Raw genomic sequence first — 19883 nt, 5'->3', positions numbered from 1 at the left:
AAAAGGCAGATTAATAGCAATATTCATAAGAACTGTCTGTTCAAACATATTTGCAATTCCCAAGTGCTAGTCCCAAAGCCACTATATGTAAGCAAACAAAACTAAACCAACTGATCTAAAACTCTGCTTGTTTACACATGTGTGTACAACATCAGTACTTAATATGCTATTGAAGAATAATACAAAAGCCCTTAAATAACCCACAGTAGTAATTATAACAATGGAGAATGACACCCGGTAGAATCCTAAGAGTGGAGACAGGTGATATAAAAATGTTTCAGTGCTGCCAATACTGTAGATGGACAGTACTATTCATTTATTTGTTCCAGTTCTAGCTCACTATACCTAGCTCTCTAAAACCGAACTTTGATAAAATCAGGAACTAAAATAAGCATTAACACAATCAAGTTCTAAAACACTTTACTACCCTGTTATCTGTTTAGCCCTGTCTTTTAAAGCCAGCTGAAATAAAAATATTTTCTATTGCTGTTAGAAAATACGCAAGCCATGTTTTGTGAACCAGAGAACAAAGTAGACTCAAGTCATTTCCAGTGCGATTCTAAGCAGCGTTACAACTCTTTAAGTCCATGGAAGTCAATGCGCTGACTTTTTTGTTTTGACTTTTAATGAGCTGGGACCCACTTTCCCAGACCCAACTCCCTCTCCTTGCAGTCATACAGAAGCTGCGAAGAAGTGCCTTTAAAATAGCTCAGGGGCCCAGTTCTGCTTAGGACCATGGACCATGGAGTGGGGGATCCTGTTTGCCTGAGATGAGCATGGCTCAGAGTTTATGTTATTTGCCCCATTCTGGAGCTGGATATGTAGAATCAGCCCCATGACTTTAAAGGGCAGTTCTCTGCAGCTCCTGTAACCTCATTGAAAGCTGTAATGTCTAGTTTGAGCCTTAAAAGGGTGTAGCTCTGCTTAGTGTTGCATTGCTGTATAGGTAAAAAAAGAAAGCCTGTATTCTGAATTGCATAAGCTAGTCTGGAGGTAGGAGAGTGATGAATGTTGAGCAATAAGATACCTCTTCTTAGTGACCTATTTGTCACTGAATGACCTGTCAGAAGGTGAACAGAAATGCATTCTGCACTATCTGAAGCATCCAAACATTTCTCAACTCCAGCACCACAAAAAGTAATTGGAGTAAGATTATGAAGGCGAGACTCTGGGAGTAACACTAAACAAGTCTACTCAATGGGGCTTACTCTGAGGAAAGTGTTTTTAGATGGCAGTCTTTTTTCTAAATCAGACAAAAATGATTGCAGCTTTCTTATGAGATGGAATTAGTAAAGAGTATATTAGTAAAGAGTACATTTAGCCCTGGACCCAAGAGTGCTCCAGTGCTGGAGATTTAATTACTGGGACAATAATCCTAAAATAACATAACAAGGTCCATTGAATATAGTAGTACATCTGAGTGAACATGTATTGCACTGTTTTGGGTGTCCAAGATGGAACAACTTGCTTCTTAATTTGTAAGTGCTGTGCTACAGGAATCTTGGATTAAGTAGGGGAGACACAAGGACCTGTAAGGAGCGTCTCATTTTCTCCTTACTTATTTCTCTGCCCTGAAAGCCCCCATAGCCTCTTCTTTTTTCTGGCTTCCTTCTTTCTTTCCCACCCACCTGCCAATCTACTTTGATTTGATTATTTTCAGGTTTTCCTCCTCCTGGCAGCCTCTCCTTGTGAAAATTCCATGTGGTTCCAGTCGCTGAGCTGAGCTGCATGGTGGGAAATTTGTAGGGGACACCTCCTCCCCACATTATTTCTTTTCTTTCTCCTATAACAATAACAACATTCAATTTATATACTGCCCTTCAGGACAACTTAACTCCCACTCAGAGCTGTTTACAAAGTGCGTTTTTATTATCCCCACAACAATCACCCTATGAGGTGGGTGGGGCTGAGAGAGCTCCTAGAAGCTGTAACTGACCCAAGGTCACCCAGCTGGCGTCAAGCGAAGGAGTAGGGAATCAAACTCAGTACTCCAGATTAGAATCCCACCACTCTTAACCATTACACCAAACTGGCTCTCTGGTTATTATTCTCCACAATGGAGAAACAAAGCAGCTTACAACTTTCTTCTCCATTTTATCCTTACAACAATCCTCTGAGGTAGTTTAGACTGAGAACATGTGACTTCCCAAGGTCACCCAGTGAGCTTCTATGGCAGAATGAGTATTCGAAACTGGGTCTCTTGAATCCTAGTCCAAAACTCTAACCACTACATCACATTGGTTTCCATGGGATGGCTGCTGCTGAACAGTAGTAAGCAGCCAGGCCTGGGTGAGTCATGCAAGTCACATGGTAGCAAGTCACCTGGTGGTTGCTGCTAGGCCTGGCAGCTAGTCTTTCCTCAAAGGCCAAAACAACTCTGGAAAAAGCCCAGCCTCTCCCCCTACCTTTTACTGACAAAAACTACACGAGACACCTTGATGCATGTTCATCAAGTGTAGGGAGATGCAATGTTACCCAGGAAGCATAGTTTAAAAAGGCAGAGCCAGCAGAGAGAGCTCCTCAGAGGTTTTGTTAATTTCATCTTTGCCTCCCCAAAGGCTCTGTCAATTTCACCTCTCCAATCTAAAACTGTGTGGGATTGCAACCAGAGGGCAGCGAAGAATGGAAATAGGCTGATGCTGGCTTTCAGAGCCAGGCTTGGACCTGGATAGGTTTTAATGGGCTGAAGTTTTAAGGGGCATTTCACAGCCCCTTCATACAGCTCCAGTGTATAGCAAAGCCTTTGCCCTGCCTCTGGTTCTATTTTTTAAAATTACACTTCCTGGCAAATATTGCATCTCCTGACATCCCGATGTCAGATGTCTCGTATAGAGAGAGGCTCTCAGGCTGGTGATACAGTTGTGTTTGCCTAGCAGCAGACACTGAGGGCATTGGTTTCTTAAAGCTACAGATGCTGCTTCTTTTATTTTGGATGGGGTTAACCCCTCATTTTTTTTTTTTAAGATTTCAGATTTTTCTGGAAACCTGGAGTGTTTTTCAGGTTCAGAATGATCTCTCTAGTCTATTCATGGCTCCAATCTCCAGATTTAATTACCTACAGATTTGGCTGTATTGATAACTGATTGACCAAGTAAATTCTTAGGGGCAGCTTGTAAAGAGTCTGTTATACAGCATTGCTTCTCTCTCCTCAGAATGCATCATAAATAAGGATAAGTGACTTTGCAACATAGTAGAACTTGGGCTGTCCTGAGGCTTCTGCTCCATGACTCTTCTTCGTCATTATTTCATTCTCTTAATGCGTTATCAGTGCAATCCTATGCAGGTTAGTCAGTCCGTGGAGTAGAGTGGAATAACTCTGTATAGGACTGCACTGTATAGTGCAGTTTTGTTTTGCTTTTTATCTCTTCCCAGAGCCCTGCTTCCTTGAACCAGTGACATTGTCTGGCTCATACATTTATATCGTCGAAAAATCTAATGCCAGTCCTTTCCTACCCAACCCTAGAGCTGGTTCCCTTGTATCTGAAGAGTTAATGATAGTCTTGCACCTAATGCTACTTCTTGTCTAAAAAAAAAAATCACTTTTGTTTTAGATTTGTGATTCCTTCCTGTATTGCTTTTATGTTTTTTTCGATTCAGCATTATAATACGAACTGATATGCTGATAGAAATGTTTAACATTGGAGTTCCAATTGTATTAAAAAGATGTTATGAAGATTTGGTTGTTTCTTACAAAGATGTGTCCAGAAAATTGTTTATTATTGTCTTGTGTAATGTTATTGATGAAAACAATGTGATGCTTTCTAGAAATTAACAGTAAATTACTCTTTTCACACTGGAAATCTAAATCCTTAGTAAAATAATTAGGCCTTATGCCAGCTACCCTGAATATCTGCTTCTTCACAAAATTAATTGTCTTTATTATTTGTCTATTCAGTAAATATACAAATTGGTTTTTGCAATTTCTAAGGTGTCTCTCTATCACCTCAATTAAAAAAAAATAGAAGTCCTGTTTTGGCATTTCCCAATCTTCTGAACAATATATCTAATGAACATGCTCTTTATCTTTCCTATTATTCCTATTGTACTTGATTAAAACTTATTAATCTTTGTGAATATTCTTTATTAAATCACAATCACTGATGTACATCTGAATACTTCATGTCTGCTAACGAATGAGGAATAATAGTTTCATTTTTCTGCTTTGCTTTAGTTGCATTTCGTGAGGTTGAAACAATTTTTCTTTAATTAGGGAAGCTTATGATGACAAAATTAAGGAAGCTTATGATGACAAGATGAGAAAAGCTTATGATGACAAAATGTGCCTTGAAAACAATGAAGATGTTCATGACGTGGGATACAATCCTGTTCCCTTCTCTGTGTTTCTCTTGCGCTACAGGCACACTGCAATGCATGTCATTTACTGCAAGCGGAGGTGTTCCTGGATCTCCCCTTGAAGTATCCAGCACTCTATTTCTAGCAACTCCTGCTGTGTTGCAAATAGCAGGTTGGATCCAGACAGCTTCTTCATTCAATTACAACTCATTCCCCCTATTTATTACAGTCCCAATCCCACATGCCTTTAATCCATGCAGGTCCCATGATTCCCAGCATATATTTGTTGATGGTGATAATAACAGCAGCAGCAGCAGCAACAACAACATCCTATTTATATACTGCCCTTCAGGACAACCAATGCCACACTCAGAGCAATTTAAACAGTGTGTTGTTATTATCCTCATGACAATCACCTAGTGAGGTAGGTGAGGCTGAGAGAGCTCCTAGAAGCTGTGACTGTCCCAAGGTCACCCAGCTGGCCTCAAGTGGAGAAGTGGGGAATCAAACCTGTTTTTCCAGGTTAGAGTCATGCCACTCTTAACCACTACACCACACTAGCTCTCAGTTTGATGGTCCATTTCTACCAGTGGAAAAGCTAGTAGGATCTAACCAGGCAAGAGTACTGGGAGCCTGATATTTTAAAAAGTTGCTGGACTGATCAAGATGCCCATGATGCCCTCCATACCCTAATCATTCTACACAAAGGGAGAAGAATTACACCCCAAATGTGGCTATAATCTGACCAATGTACGCAAATAAACAGAATACAGTTATTATTCAAAGAGCAATAAAATACATGATGAGTTAAGTAAAGCAATGGTACTTCTGTCTGACATCTAGTCATTACAGAAAGCTATTGAAATGATGTTTTTTATCTATCTTGAATTCTTTCAGCAGAAAAAGCTGCTTAGACAATCTAATGGATGAGGATGAAAAAGACAGGGCGAAGAGGTAAGCAAGCACTCCCCTCCCCTTCTCTCTTCTCATACAGTACTGTCAACTTTGTAGGAAACCTAATTGCTTGCTTGCTGAAGCTTCTTTGCTCATTTAACTCATCAATAGAGAGAAGAAAGAAAGCAATGAAATAATAACTACTATTGAATCTCAAGCACTCATTCTTTGCCATTCTTCAAAAATAAAGAGCCGTCAGAATTTGTTCCTGTGTATAAATTCAGTGTGACAAATACACCATTTGGTTTTCTTTATAAGAGCACAAGATTTACTGAGACACACACAGACTTTGTTTGCTCCAATGAATTATGTGTTCCTGGAGTGCTTGAAACTTTTTTCTTTACAAAAATCAACAGAGAACTTGTAAAGATACAATAGGCATTAGCTCACTTTCTGTTATGAGAAAAATGTAGAAAGTGTTTAGAATTCTTTGTGGGCTGGATGAAAAGCTTGTTGTTTTTCTAATACATGCAGGCCAAAAATGTGGAATGGTCCATTTTTTAAAAAATTATCTTTAAATGAATCAACTATCTTTCCAAAACACTGCCCGCTTTAGAAAACCAATCATATATGTAGACTAAAGTAGACTGTAAGAACAGATAAACCAACAGTACAAAACTATGCACAGAAAGGAAAGATTTCACCTGTTTCTAAACTCAGGCATTATGTTAGCCTAGAGGAGTCTCATTTGGAAGAATGTTCTAGAAGAGAGGTGCCACAAGGGAAAAGGCTTTTCGCCCACATTCTCATCAACTGAACACTCTGAATAGATAGAGAGTGAAGCTGAGCTCCACACTTGTTGATCTTAGCAAATAAGAGAGGATATTTCATATGAGGAACAGCAGTCCCAAAAATAAGCTGGTCCCAAACTGAGTAATGTCTTAGAACACCTTGAATTTTGTCTAGAAAATCACAGGAAGCCAGTGCAAATTCCTTCTCGGATGAAACTATAAATGGCCATAGGAAATTGCATTTTCCCATTGGCCAGTATGCTGTTTGCTGTTGCTGGATAAACTTGGTTAGCACTGCTAATCTCTACATTACCTATATCACAACATTTGGTTGGGGAAGTATCTGATTGCTACTTCCTACGGAACTTCATAAGGAACTTCAGCTGCCAACAGATCTTTCACACTGCCATATCTGATAAAGGCAGCTCCTTTGTGGCTTTCTCCACCAATCTGCCACTCATGATGTAGCAGCTGTAGTCCAGAAAATTTTTTTTTCTTCTTGCACTTTAAACTCCATCTGCCACTCATGATAAGTAGCAGCTGTAGTCCAGATAGAGTTTAAAGTGCAAGAAGAAAAATCTTTTAAATGGACAGTAACAAGTCCACTGTCCTGGAATGGTGGTATAGATGAAGAAGGGAGGCTGGCTCTACTCCAAAACCTTACATAGCATTGTACAAGTGATGCTACGTCTCTCAGGAAAAATGTTTTAGACACGTTCTTCTCTAAAGCAAGTAGTGGTATTTAGAGTAGAATGTTACTAGGGAAAATAACTGCTATTTTGATCAGGGAAACAAGACGAGTTATTATGGAAGCAGAGTATATAGTGTGTGCTCTTGGAGATACCAAGTGTACTATCCTTCTGCCTTACTTAGTATCAAAAGGGTAAATGTCATAACGTAAGGAGAAAGTTGCTTGCATCCTCTGGGTAAAACAAACTCTTGATATCAAGGAAACATTACGCATTTCATTTTCTGTCTTGGCACAAACATCCAAGCATTATGCAGTCATTCAATAAATCTGGAAAAGCCACACAAAAGAGATTGCTATCATTTCATATTGAGGTAGAAAGTAGAAAAATGTCAGTTGCAATAAAAGGCTGCAATAATGGTCACCTCTGATTGATGCCTGGAGTTTCACAGCAGCTGTTTTTTAGTGTCCCCCCCTCCCGATATTTTATCAGTTTCGTGAAACCAGCAGATTAATTGGTTTGTACAGAGCTTTAGATTGCATCTGGTTTGGTTTCCTCGTTTTTCTTACAAGAATTTCAAGTTTGAGCAGTGCTGTTGGATGCAACCTCTTTTACAATTTCTTCATTCCCTGCAGCTTCTCTTTACTAATATAGGTCATGTTACTCTGTTACTCAGCTACACTGTCTATTTTCTAATGCTTGCATTATCATGATACAGAAGTCCACTCTCTTACAAGGATGACAATTTATCCCTTAGCTACTCATCTAGGTATCACTGCTAGTGTAAACAGTTAATATTTTAACACCAGTAATATAATAGATAATGAAGTGCATGTCCACAATAGAGAACTGAATATGTGTATTTTTTTAGTTTGTGAGGTGTTTTGGAAATGAAAGATGTATCTAAATACAGAAAGCATATGTTGATGTTCTTGTATTCAGGCACCTCATTAAACATTGAACTGAAACGGAGGCTTCCCATTGTAGGTAGCATTCCCATATTTGGAGCACATACACCTCCCTAACATAGACCAGTGATGGAGACACCATGGAATGAAGTCGATTCTTATATTTCATTATCTTGTTTGTCTGCGTCCTTGCATACTGCGGCCTGGCCTATACAAAGCAAATTTTATTTTTTCGGTGCTTTCACTGACTTGAAAGTGAAACTGACACCATGAAATATTCACTTTGTAAAACTGATGTGCCTTTATTAAGATCTTCATGGTATCATAAAGCTATCAGGGACTCAAGTAAAAATACAAGCCTTGTGTCTTCCTTAGTATGTAGGACCAAGATACTTTAACTCATAATGTCATGGATAAAAAAGCTTGCCAATATATGTGTTTATATTATATACTATATGCTTTCTGCTTGGTGGTGTTGTATTTAACATGAGGGGGATTTAAAAGTGGAGCATCAGCTGTCATTTGACATGGGGTATCTAAGCATTTAAGCACATGTTGCCACACGCAAACCTATTACAAGAACACTGGGACCGAGCATAATATGAGAGGTGCCCTGTTGGACCAGACCACGGTTCAGCTGTTCCAACATCCTGTTCCATAAAATAGCCAAGCAGTTAGTGCCGGAGGGCCAACAAACAGGGCACAGAGACAAGGTTTCCTCTTGATATTGCCTCCTAGCATGGATATACAGAGGTTTATTACTTCTGGATGTGAATATTCCCTTTAGTCATCCTGGCTAGTAGCCATTGATGGACATACCCTCCATGAATCTGTCTAATCCCTGTTTGAACCATCGATGCCAGTAATGATCACATCCACTAGCAATGAATTCCACAATGTAGTTACTTGTTGAGTAAAGAAGCACTTTGTTTTCTCTTAATCTAGTGCCCATCAACTTCATTTTGTGACCTCCAGTTCTAGTATTATGAGAGAGGGAGAGAAAAAAAATTCTTTACGCCATGCATAATTTTATAAACCTCTGTCAAGTTCCCCAATAGAGCACTAATATGTGGAACCCTGTGCTTACTTTGCTCAATTGCAGCCAAGCAACAAAGTCATGGTCTGCTCATTCTTCAGTGCTTTTTAGTTCTACATGAAAGGCAATGAGGAAATGCAGTAGTTCCCATTCCTATTTTCTCTGCTATCTGCCTGGTGCTTTTCTGTTTAGCAGAGGGAAGTGGGGGGAAAATGAACAGGTTGCAGCCCCTACCTTTTCTAGGGAACACCAACAGATCTGAACTCTGGCTCATAAAGCACACAGCTACCATTTTATTTTTAAAATATTCATGTGGAAACACTCTCATCCATATATATGTGTGTGTGCATGTATACGTGTATGCATGTGCAAACCAACAGCAAATAATACAAGGTTTATAATTTTTCAGAAGGCACATGTACACAGAGATCCAGAAGGTTGCACACGCAACTGTGTTTTTTTTCTGCAGCTGCTTCTACAGACCTTGCCTATCTGCCTCACCTTTAGAAAATGGTATTTGGGTTGAGGCTTTAACACCATTGAAAGGAAAATTGAACTGGAAACTGTTTTCCTTTAACCCCCCAAAATGAAAGGATTTTTTTTTCTTAGCTGAAATAATGGAATGGAAACACGAATGCTTTTTAAACTTCATGAGTTTGAGGAAAGGGTAAAGTTTGTGAGGACATCTGCTGAGAGCGAAACTCTTCAAATATGAGTGTATGTGTGCACCTCTGGATTGTAGCCAGATACGAGCTTTACTGGAAAATAAAACAGGATGATGACATGGAGGCCAAGTTGCTGTGGGAATACTATTAAACTCATTAAGACTGAACTCTGTGCTGTTATTTCCTAGCTTAGTTCTCTTTTCCCTGTGTGATGTTTTCTTTCATAATTCCTGAGGGAAGAAATTAGAAAAATTGAATAAATAAAATAAATAAAAGTGTGGGTGAGGAAAAATGAATGACATTTTGAAAATTTGGTCTCATTCCAAATTTCAGTATTTGGATTTTAATGTGAAAAAGCCTTAATAATACACCATAAGAAAGAGAATTGTAAGTGACTGCATTTCATGCATCTACATCCACTTTCCTCCTCTTTGTAGGGCTTCACGTAACAAGTCTGAAAAAAAGAGACGTGACCAGTTCAATGTTCTCATCAAGGAGCTCAGCTCTATGCTTCCAGGAAGTACCCGCAAAATGGACAAAACCACTGTGCTTGAAAAAGTCATTGGCTTTCTTCAGAAACACAACGGTAACAAAATAAAAGAGGTGCTTCCTTAAATAGTCATGTTATAAAGAGAAGGAAATTTAAAATACCAAATACCTGATCAGCCTGATAAGCCAAACTGATGTCATAATTTAGCAAGTTTCAGATATGGGGCTAATTGAATGTTCAATAATCTGTCTGTGTGAGTTCTCTAATAAATTTCTGTCTAGCTATTTTGAGCTTCATGAATGAAAGGTAGGATAAAAAATTGGTAGATACTGAGTGAAGGCAGAGGAGTAAAAGTGGCATATGAAGGTAGAGGAGTAAAAGTGGCATATGGGTTCAATAATATGGAACATTATAGGGTCCACATGTCCTTTACCCTAACACTGGTTGTGACAGAATTTTGTAGCCACTCTTTGCTCTGAAGGAGAGGATGAGTTTTGTCTTTAGTTTGCATTGCATTGCAATGTTACGAGTCAATTGTGTAAGATTCTTACAGAAGTCAGGTTCTGCTTGTCAATGCAAAATCTCTCACTGAATATGGTAATATAAGTCTGCAAAGGTTACCCCACCCCACCCCTCACCATCTGAGTAATATGTTCATTTACTTATAGGTAACAGGATATTTTTATTTGTTTAGAATTCTCATCACAGACAGAGATCTGCGAAGCTCGGCAGGAGTGGAAGCCTTCCTTTCTCAGCAATGAAGAATTCACCCAGCTGATGTTAGAGGTGAAGAAAAACAATTTTTGCAAACTTCTGAATTCTTCCAAAGTAAATGGTGACTGTAGTTCCGCAAGCAGACTGATTTTAGGGTGCAACTATAGAGGTAGAGTGAACCCTGCAGAATAACTCCCGCTCATTTGCCTGAAATCATTTGTATCCAGGTATCCCTGTTGCCTAACATAAAGGTTGAGAAGGTAAACAAGTAAACATAACCAAATTAGCCAAGCTGCAACATTTATTTTTAAAAACTAACTCAAAACACAACAGGTAGTATTATTGCTAATTATAAAGCAAGTGCTTTGATAATAGCACCTAGAAAATTACAACACCTGTTTTCCTTCTTGTGTTTTGACATCAAAGCACTCTAAGTTAGCATCAACACTAAAAATCCAGACTTTGAAAAATATGTGCCATTCTAATTAATCTTCCATGCACTTCAAGATGTGATACAAAGTTGTTTTGGAAGGTAACAAACACAACATATAGTGCAGGAAACCATTAGTTTCCAAAATGCTAACATATTAGATAAGCAAATTATAATTGTCCTAGTAATAAACAGGAGTGTTTTGACATCTTAAATGGCTGAAGTCCTTTTTATGAATAGTCTACATGATGGAAATGTTCATTCCTGCTATTTAGTTACTGTTTGAAGTTATAAGAGGAATCTATAGAAAGCTTTTAGTTGTGTGGGTTTGTGTGGGCTTGTCCTGAAGTACACGTGAACCAACAACCCTGAAAATTTTCTTGCAAGTGTTGTGTGTATTTGGATGGAGAGATGGATGTATAAACAGAGTCTTTATAGTGATCTCTTCTGATAGTAGACGAGATGTTTTTTCATTGATGGTTGTTGCTGTTTTTCTCCTCTTTATTTTGTGGCTTGATATTTCAGTGACTTTAACCTTTTTTAAATAAAAGATTGCTAGCTCTTTTACTGTTTTCATTGGCTGTTTAATTTCAGTCTGGATGGTTTCCATAATTTTTATTGTACAATTTATGTAGAATTTAGGTAAGCTACCTCATAAGCCCATATGGACTGAGACAGCATGATGAAAGTTTCTTTTTATGAATAAATAAATTGAATTGCCTTGAATTTAAATTTAGGTTGTATACCTGTTTAATGGTTTCTTTTATTATGATGAATATTTGCTAGCTTTCTTCTGGCAATTGTGTGACAAGTAGAAGTTGAGCAGGTGAAGTTTTATTCTTCATAACTGTATCTGCAGCAAGTGAAGGGCTTCTGCTGATTTTCTGCTTACCTTGTACCTGTTACTAGCATCCATGCCTTTTTTGCTGCATAATCAATATGGAGAAATGTCCTATCTTCGTTTTATGCAAATTGTTTGCAAACAGAGATGTAAAAACAGAATCATATTTGAATACACTCACTCAATTCTTCTATAATATCTCAAATGACATCCCATCTGCAAAATCTACAATGGATTCAAAATGCTCTGGGGGATTCTTTCTGCTCAGAGCTAAGAGCCAAAACATACGTTAAGAAATACCTAGGTTCAGCACGTGTTCTCTTACCTCAAGGTTTGCCGGGATCTGTAGGCGTCCTGGAAGCTTAAAGATCTGTAGGCGTCCTGGAAGCTTAAAGTCCTGGAAGCTTAAAGGATCTGTAGGCGTCCTGGAAGCTTAAAGACGTCCTGGAAGCTTAAAGCTTAAAATACAGGCGCCTGTATTTCCCTTCCCCTTTTTGCTGCTCTGTAAATGCTAAACTTTAAGCTTCCAGGACGCCTACAGATCCCGGCAAACCTTGAGGTAAGAGAACACGTGCTGAACCTGGGTATTTCTTAATGTGTGTTTTGGCTCTAAGTGCTGCAACAGTAAAATGTATTAAAAGTCCAAGTGTGACGTATTTCCAAATGGCTAATTCGAATTCTTAGCATCTTAATTTTCTTTCTGAATAACTGAAATGTCACGGTTGTAAAGAAACATTTGAAAAAGGTGATAAAATAGCTCAAGGATCAAAAACAAGGCATGTTGTTCATGTTGATTTTGTGTTATTATTTATATTTACCTCACACATTTCCTGTTTTCCTCCCATTTGGGGCCCAAATCTGCTTACTTCATTCTTCTTGCCTCCATCTTGTCCTTAACAGTCCTGTGAGGTAGGAGAGTCTGTGACTGGCACATGGTCACCTAGCAAGCTTCTGTAGCAGAGTAGGGATTTGAACCTGGAAACTCAGAGGCATATAAAAAGAAGCTTTCAGTAATAATGTTTACATTTTGCATGTGGGAAAGCCCTACCCCAATAAGTTTTTCCAATAAAATTTAGTTTATTTTGCTCAAGATCAATCCACCAAATATTATAGTCACAGGAGAGTTTGAGGTTACAAAGAAAGAGAATTAAACCCAGCCTATTATTTTAAAAAATGATCTCAGTAAGTTTCAATGGAGCTATACAGTTTAAAATAATAATAATAATATCCATAAATGTCTTTTGCTTTGAAAATGGGTATGTGTGTGTCTTTGAAAAACACTTTTTAAGGATTTTCTAATAATAAGAAACTTTTTAAAAATCTATATATGAAATTTATCAATAGTCAGCTTATAGCCATTCATGATTTACTCTTCTTTCTTTCCATCATCAGGCGTTAGATGGATTTGTTATAGCTGTTAGCACAGATGGAATCATCATGTATGTTTCTGACAGCATCACACCTCTTCTGGGACATCTGCCTGTGAGTAAACTGTTTTGCAGCCTAGATGTACTGAATATGTTGTGTGTGTATCTCTGGATTAGGCCATAGACTAGCAAGCATTTCCTCATACACAAAGAGAACTAATGCCATTACTGTAAGTATCAGGAGAAATATCCCTCTGTACTTTGCCACAGCGGGAAAGTTACTGGCATTGCTAGCCGATGAATTGCTGGCATAACATTATTAGTATCTATTCTCTGAAAGCAGAAGAAATGCTGGAAAAGAATACATGAACCTGTCTTATAGTGAATCAGAATACTGATCTATCAAGGTCAGGATTGTCTACTCTGACTGATAGTTGCTGCCAAGGATCTCAAGTAGAGGTCTTTCACACCATATACTACCATATTCAAGGACTTGAGATCATAGTAACTGCAGTGGAATCACTATCTACAATGGTTTTTATGTGTTTCCGATGCAGCTCAGCAGCAATGGGGCTTGTACATGGCAGGTGTGCCTGCAGCCATCTCCTCTCCCCTGACCCACTGGTGCTTTAAAAAAAAAGAAATAGGTAAATACTGTTATAACAATAAGTGAAAAAGGTTCTTTGAGTTCTAAGCTTCCATTTTTTAAAAAAGTCTATAGCTCTTTGCATTGTGGTAATAAGTCCTTTCACCTTGTATCTCTGCAATGTAAGGGGCTAGAGACTTATTTTTTAAAAAAATGAAAGCTGGGAATGTTATAACAGTATATTTATATTGATATTCAACTTCTTTTAAAAAAAACACCCGCCCATCCACCTCCCGACCAACAGCAGGACAGTGGCAGGGGGAATGGCTGCTGAGTCCAGGTGCTTCAGTGAAAAAAAGTCTTCCTAGAAACTGGTATTCTGGGTCTTGGACACTGGGACCCAAGAGGTGGAGCCTTGTGAACCAGTTGATCCAGCAAGATTTCCCTCTCCCCCCCACACATGCTCTGAGCATAGCACCTGAGACATCTTTCCAAGACTTGATTGGGGACAGAATCCTACAAAGAATTATGCCCATTGGAGCAATGATCCAGATCAAGAGTTACAGCATAGCCTGGCATTGCATTTCTGCTGGGCACTCTCTGCTGCTCCTGCTGTTACGTGGCACAGCCTGAACGGCTGGTAAGCCCTGAACCTGGGTCAGCCCAGCCAAGGGATAGCTGTCACTGGATTCAGAAAGTCTATTGGGTCACTTGGCGGCAAGGTCTCAGCTGCAGGCTCTGGTACGTGTAGGGATATATTCTTAAGTTTGATTAGCAGAGTTTAGCAGAAATGAGCATTGGGCTTAATGAGAACACATACACTCCAGACTATGAAAATAGTTTATTACATAAAAGGATAAAAATAGGGATACATTGGAAGAAAATAAGAAATGCCTAACTGGCAACATTGTTGCAAGCTGAACTAGAGACTTTCTTCAGTCTGTTACATTTAAACAGTAAAAGGTAGAGTAGAGAGTGAAGACTGAACGAAGGGCAATAATGTTCTGCATATCTTTCTACTTAATTCTCCCCCACCCTCAATAAACTGGTTGACCAACAGAGAATTCTAATTTTACTTCATCAAGCACAGACGCTCCTATTCTTGTGGAAAACCTTTCTTGACAGTTAATGGTTACATGCAAATAAGTTTTCTAACTAACAGTGCAATCCTATGGAGAGTTACTCCAGTCTAAGACCACAGTTTAACTCTTTCATGAATGAAGTGAAAACACTTGCTAATTCCCAATAGTTTGCAGCTTAAGGAGTTGGAGGCTCCAGGTCTTCCAGTGGCAAAGGCTCTTGGGGTGTGGCCTTGGGAGCCAGGGCTCTGGGTTCACTCTAGCCATGCATGGGAAAGCCTGTGGTGGAGGCGTTTCCCTGGGGCCCCTGATCTGTCTCAGACAGTGTTACTGCCTCTTGCAGCAGCTCATCTGAGCCTGAGGCTGGCTCAATGGGGATTATGTTAGGGCGGAAAGATCTGAACTTTTCTACCCACACAGCAGACATCCAGCAGACATTTTCCCCAAAACTGTGCAGCAAAGCAGGTTTGAGAAATAGTGTAAAAGAAAAGCTGGGGAAACCCTGGAAATTTCAGGAATAAAGCCTGCTTCCCAACAGCACTGAACTGGAGGCACATAATCCTTGTGGAACTGTCTTCCCTATCTGACTGTTAATTGATTTAGTACATTTTAATTCTACCCTTCTTCCAAGACGCTCAAGGTGACATAAGTCATTCTCCCCTTTTCCATTTTATCTTCACAACAAACCTGTAAGGTAGGTTATGCTGAAAGAGTGACTGTAGCAATTTCACCCAGCAAGCTTCATGCTACAGTGGGCGTTTGAATCTTGGTTTCCTGCATCCTAGTTTGACGACATCACCACTACACTATGCTGGCTAGCAGCACTGCCCACACCCACCAATTGCAGAATAGCATACCAACAACATTCCAATGCCAGGCATATATGGAAGCAGCCTATCAAAGCATGACAATGCTGACACACCCACCTGACATCACTTTGCTCCCACCCACACATGCTGTGAGGTTACAGTGGCATGACATCACAGCAGTACAGGCTGCCGTTAGCAATATGCTATAACAATGCTTGTTCTCCTCCTTGGTTTATGCAAAGTATCCTTTGACATCCTCTGTCATGTCTGTTCTAAACACATATGGCATGTGTCTAGAGAGGTAAACCCCCCATCCCACTCAACCTATTGTCTGATACAGGGGTAGCATGGTTGCTGCGATTGGCTGCAGGCTTAGTCATTGTCCTAATTGAGTTATTTTTGGCTGACTTTTTTTTTTACTACTGCTAAGTTTGCATAACAACATATGCAGTTGCTGATATTTTATCTTTGTAATATTGGATATTGTTTTATTGTATTGTTTTATGCTATGACTGATATAATAAGGAAGAAGATAATGTCATAGGGAATGAAAAATGGCCTTAAATTCATCATCTCATGTTTAAAGAAATGATGTATCTGACAAAGTGAGCTTTTGCTCACGTAAGTTTATACCCGGAGAAATTTTGTTGGCCTTTAAGGTGCTACTGGACTAAAATTTTGTTGTACTACTGCAGACTAACACAGCTACCCAACTTTTTTCTTTTTCTGTTATGCTGGATAGGAAATGACATGCTGCGTGTGGTATTCTACATGCCCAACAATGTTTTCCAGGCTACCTTTTCACTCCACAACCCACATATCCTCTAAAAGTTGCTCAGGTAGAAAGGTGGATACACCTGACTAGAATTGAATATGGCAAGTCTCAGCCGGAAAATTAAATTGGTAACCCACCTATGCATTTGAAGCCACACCTTAGTAACATACAAAAGTCTCTTTAGATCCTGGCATAAAAATTGCCAGTGAAATCAGAATCAGAGATCTGCATGCACCCTTCTAATACAACTTTTGAGAATTAGGTGTTGTTTTACCCATCTGGGCATAGTTGCAAAAAGCGTGAATGGCAATTTTGAATATTTTTGTAACTTTTTTTTTGTTTCTTACAGTCTGATGTAATGGATAAGAATTTGTTAGATTTCCTTCCTGAACAAGAGCATTCAGACATTTGTAAAATATTATCTTCTCATATGCTTATGGTGGATTCTGCCTCATCAAATTACTTAAAATGTAAGTGTTACTTTCAATAAAAATCATAAGGTTCTATAGTTTTTTCCCCTTTCCCTTTTGTAAAAACTTGCTCAGGTTATCATTATGTATACATTGGTAAATCTTTAGAGAGAAATGAGGTATATTGCAGTTGTGCAATATAGATACTTGTATGGGAAAATAATATAAAATCATATTTCATTCCTCTTTCAAAGCATCTGATAATTGTGGAACATTTCAGGATTTGTTTTAAAATTACATTATACTAGTATATTACATAAAAAGGTAGATACAGGGGACGAAATCAAGAATTCACAGTTAAGAGATACTAATCCATTTTATTTACAGTTGACTTGTTCTAATCACTGATATATAAATTTTAAATGAATAATTTTATATGCTTGAAAAGTGAAATAGATTATCATTTGCAAACTGTGGGTTTGATTTTTGTTGCTTTTCTTTCTGTTACTTATACATTAAGCTTAGGTTTGCCAGCTCCAGCATGGGAAATTCCTGGAGATTTGGGGGGTGGAGTCTGAGAAAGGCGGGGTTAGGGAGGGTCGGGACCTTGGTGGGGTATAATTCAATAGAGTCCACCTTCCAAAGCTGCCATTTTCTCTAGAGGAACTTACATTTATAGTTTGGAAATAACTTGTAATTACAGGAGATTTCCAGGTACCAACTGAAGTTTGGCAACCTTAATTAAGCTAGTTTTATTTTTTGTATGAAGTGGTATCATCAGTTCAGTTGTTGACTTATATCCATACAAGTCTGTAAACTTAAGAGCTCTTTGGAAGCAATGATTTCTGCTGATTTTTCCCTTCCATAGCAGATACCCACTTAGCACCCTATGTTGTTCCTAAGGATTCTCTGGCTAGCAGGAACAAAATTTCAGGTGGTTCAGTGGGCTGCAGCAGGAGGGGAAAGTGGAATGTCCCACTCCATGAGGCTTAGCCCATTCTGCAAGAAGAGCTTATTGGGTACTAAATGGATGCATGAGAAATAGCTATTTTTATATTTGAGCAGCCTGCCTCTAGCAAATTGTGCACCTCTGAGGCTGTAGAGTCATTTAATTCCATTTGATATGATTCTCTGTTTCATTTACAAAAAACATTTATTTTGTTATTTTTTCCTTAAAATTCCAGCTGACAATGATTTAGAATTTTACTGTCATCTTCTAAGAGGAAGTCTGAACCCAAAGGAATTTCCAACATACGAATATATAAAATGTGTAGGGAACTTCCTGTCTTACAGTCATGGTAAGCTCCAGATGCTTTATTAACATAACCAGTGACGAAATCTATGTAAAACATGGTTATTTTAAGGAAGAAAGTTTAATGTTAAGGGTGTTTGGAGTGTCTTTGCAATATAAACAGAGAAGTTTTTTATAAAAAGTACAAGTAAGAAACAATCCTGTATAAGCAAATAGAAGTCCCATTGAGTTTGGTGGGACTTACATCTGAGGTAACATGGTAGTGATTAGTCTGTAATGCTATAATTCTAAGCTCATTAAGGTTCAAACGACATGATACCATGCGATTACCATGGGGACTTGCAGCCATATAACGCCTAATTAGTTCCATGTGGAAACTCAATTTAGAAGCATTGAAGGGGTCCAATAAAGTTTAGGACTGTGGCATGAGGGGAGGAAGAGCTTCTGCACTATTTTACTTACCTCAGACATCCCCAGGGGCATTATTTGCTTCATTGGGGGCTGCATAGCCTTTTTAATTCAGGAAAATGGTGTGGGGGGAAGGCAAGAGCTCCTCCTCTCCCTCACTACATGGTCCGTATCCCGATCAGGCCACTGTTGAGCTTCTAATGGGAACTCAAAGCTGCTATATGGCAGCAAGTCCCTGTTGCAGCCACATGGTGGATGTAATATGTAGTTTGTCCCTTACTGTGCCGTCCTAAGAGAAGTCCTTCTATGTCCATTGGACATAAAAGGGTGCAGTTTACTTAAGACTGAAGTGTCAGACCATTTTTTTGCATTATATGCTTTCTTGTGTAATAAAAGTTAGTTTTCTGATTTGTTGTGTGCTGTCTCCCTTTCTCCTAAAGCCTGTGCTTCGGTTGAAGATAGGTAGCATTTTCTTAGTACTCATCTACAACATTTTACTTGGGAAAATGCAAAACTTCCCCTTTTAGCTTGTACTGTGATTACGGAATGTGATAGCCAATAATATGTCTGTGACATTTGTACAATTTCATGTATTATAATTAGTGATGAACACACAGTTTGTTCATCCCATTCTTGCACCATTTGTTGTTTTTGATTTTTTAAAATTTCTTGGATGCTCTCACATTCTGCAGCTGCTGTGTAAAGTACTTAATCAGTTGTTTCCTTTTCTAACATCCAAAAGCAGCAAAGCTGATCATCTACAGCAATGATCTGCCATTTTATTAACCTTTTATTTAGGTTTTTAAAATTACATTCTTTGGAAGATCTTCAATCTCTCACAGCAAGGCTTCCCTTCCACTATTACTATTCCACTGTTCCAGTACTTGCTTCCATTATTGCATATTGCTGTCAAAGAGAATTTAATAACACAAAGACTAAGATGAGATTTGATTAATCTGCTTTGATTGGTCTACAGAAAGGTCATTAGAAGTGAGTTCCATTAAGGTCATCAATGGAGCTTTTTCTGAATTAATATATTTAGGATGATAACATTTTACTATATTGTTTGGAGTTATTCTCTTCATGTGTATTTCAGTTCTACTGTGCAAGATCCTTTTTCATTTGGGGGGAAGTCAATGAATACTCCCCCCAAACAGACTTCATATACAAAATTGGGATGCAGATTAGCATAGTAAAATTTGCTCTTTCAGCTGTGGTGTGGAATAGTTAATAGTTGTTTTCCACTTACCACTTAGTGTAATGTTTGACAAGGCAATCCTAAGAACATTTCCGGGGAGTAGGCCCCATGGAATAGAGCTGAGTATAATTCCAAGAAGACTAGGTAAGCCAGGTCCCCCTGGGGGATGGAAGTGGGGATTGCGGGGGGGTCACTGGGGGTACTTAGTGGCATGACATGGAAGTAATGGGTTGTGCCAGGGATCAACT

At 38.8% G+C, this 19883-nt stretch overlaps 1 protein-coding gene across 4 annotated transcripts in view; it reads left to right on the top strand.

The window, feature by feature from the left end:
- The window catches only part of NPAS2 (neuronal PAS domain protein 2), an 84273-nt gene that overhangs the window by 28304 nt on the left and 36086 nt on the right, over positions 1 to 19883 (top strand). For 3 of the 4 annotated variants that reach the window (XM_054973311.1, XM_054973310.1, XM_054973308.1), the window contains exons 2-7: positions 5191 to 5247; positions 9714 to 9862; positions 10461 to 10552; positions 13144 to 13233; positions 16717 to 16837; positions 17962 to 18075. In XM_054973311.1, coding sequence (XP_054829286.1) covers positions 5191 to 5247; positions 9714 to 9862; positions 10461 to 10552; positions 13144 to 13233; positions 16717 to 16837; positions 17962 to 18075 — 623 coding nt within the window. The remainder of the gene's footprint in view (positions 1 to 5190; positions 5248 to 9713; positions 9863 to 10460; positions 10553 to 13143; positions 13234 to 16716; positions 16838 to 17961; positions 18076 to 19883) is intronic. The other variant, XM_054973309.1, reaches the window with a different exon arrangement.

Source organism: Eublepharis macularius, chromosome 3 (assembly GCF_028583425.1).
Source record: "Eublepharis macularius isolate TG4126 chromosome 3, MPM_Emac_v1.0, whole genome shotgun sequence".
NCBI classification, from domain to species: Eukaryota; Metazoa; Chordata; class Lepidosauria; order Squamata; family Eublepharidae; genus Eublepharis; species Eublepharis macularius.
The sequence above is the reverse complement of the archived record's forward strand: the minus strand, read 5'-3'. Positions and strand labels throughout refer to the sequence as shown.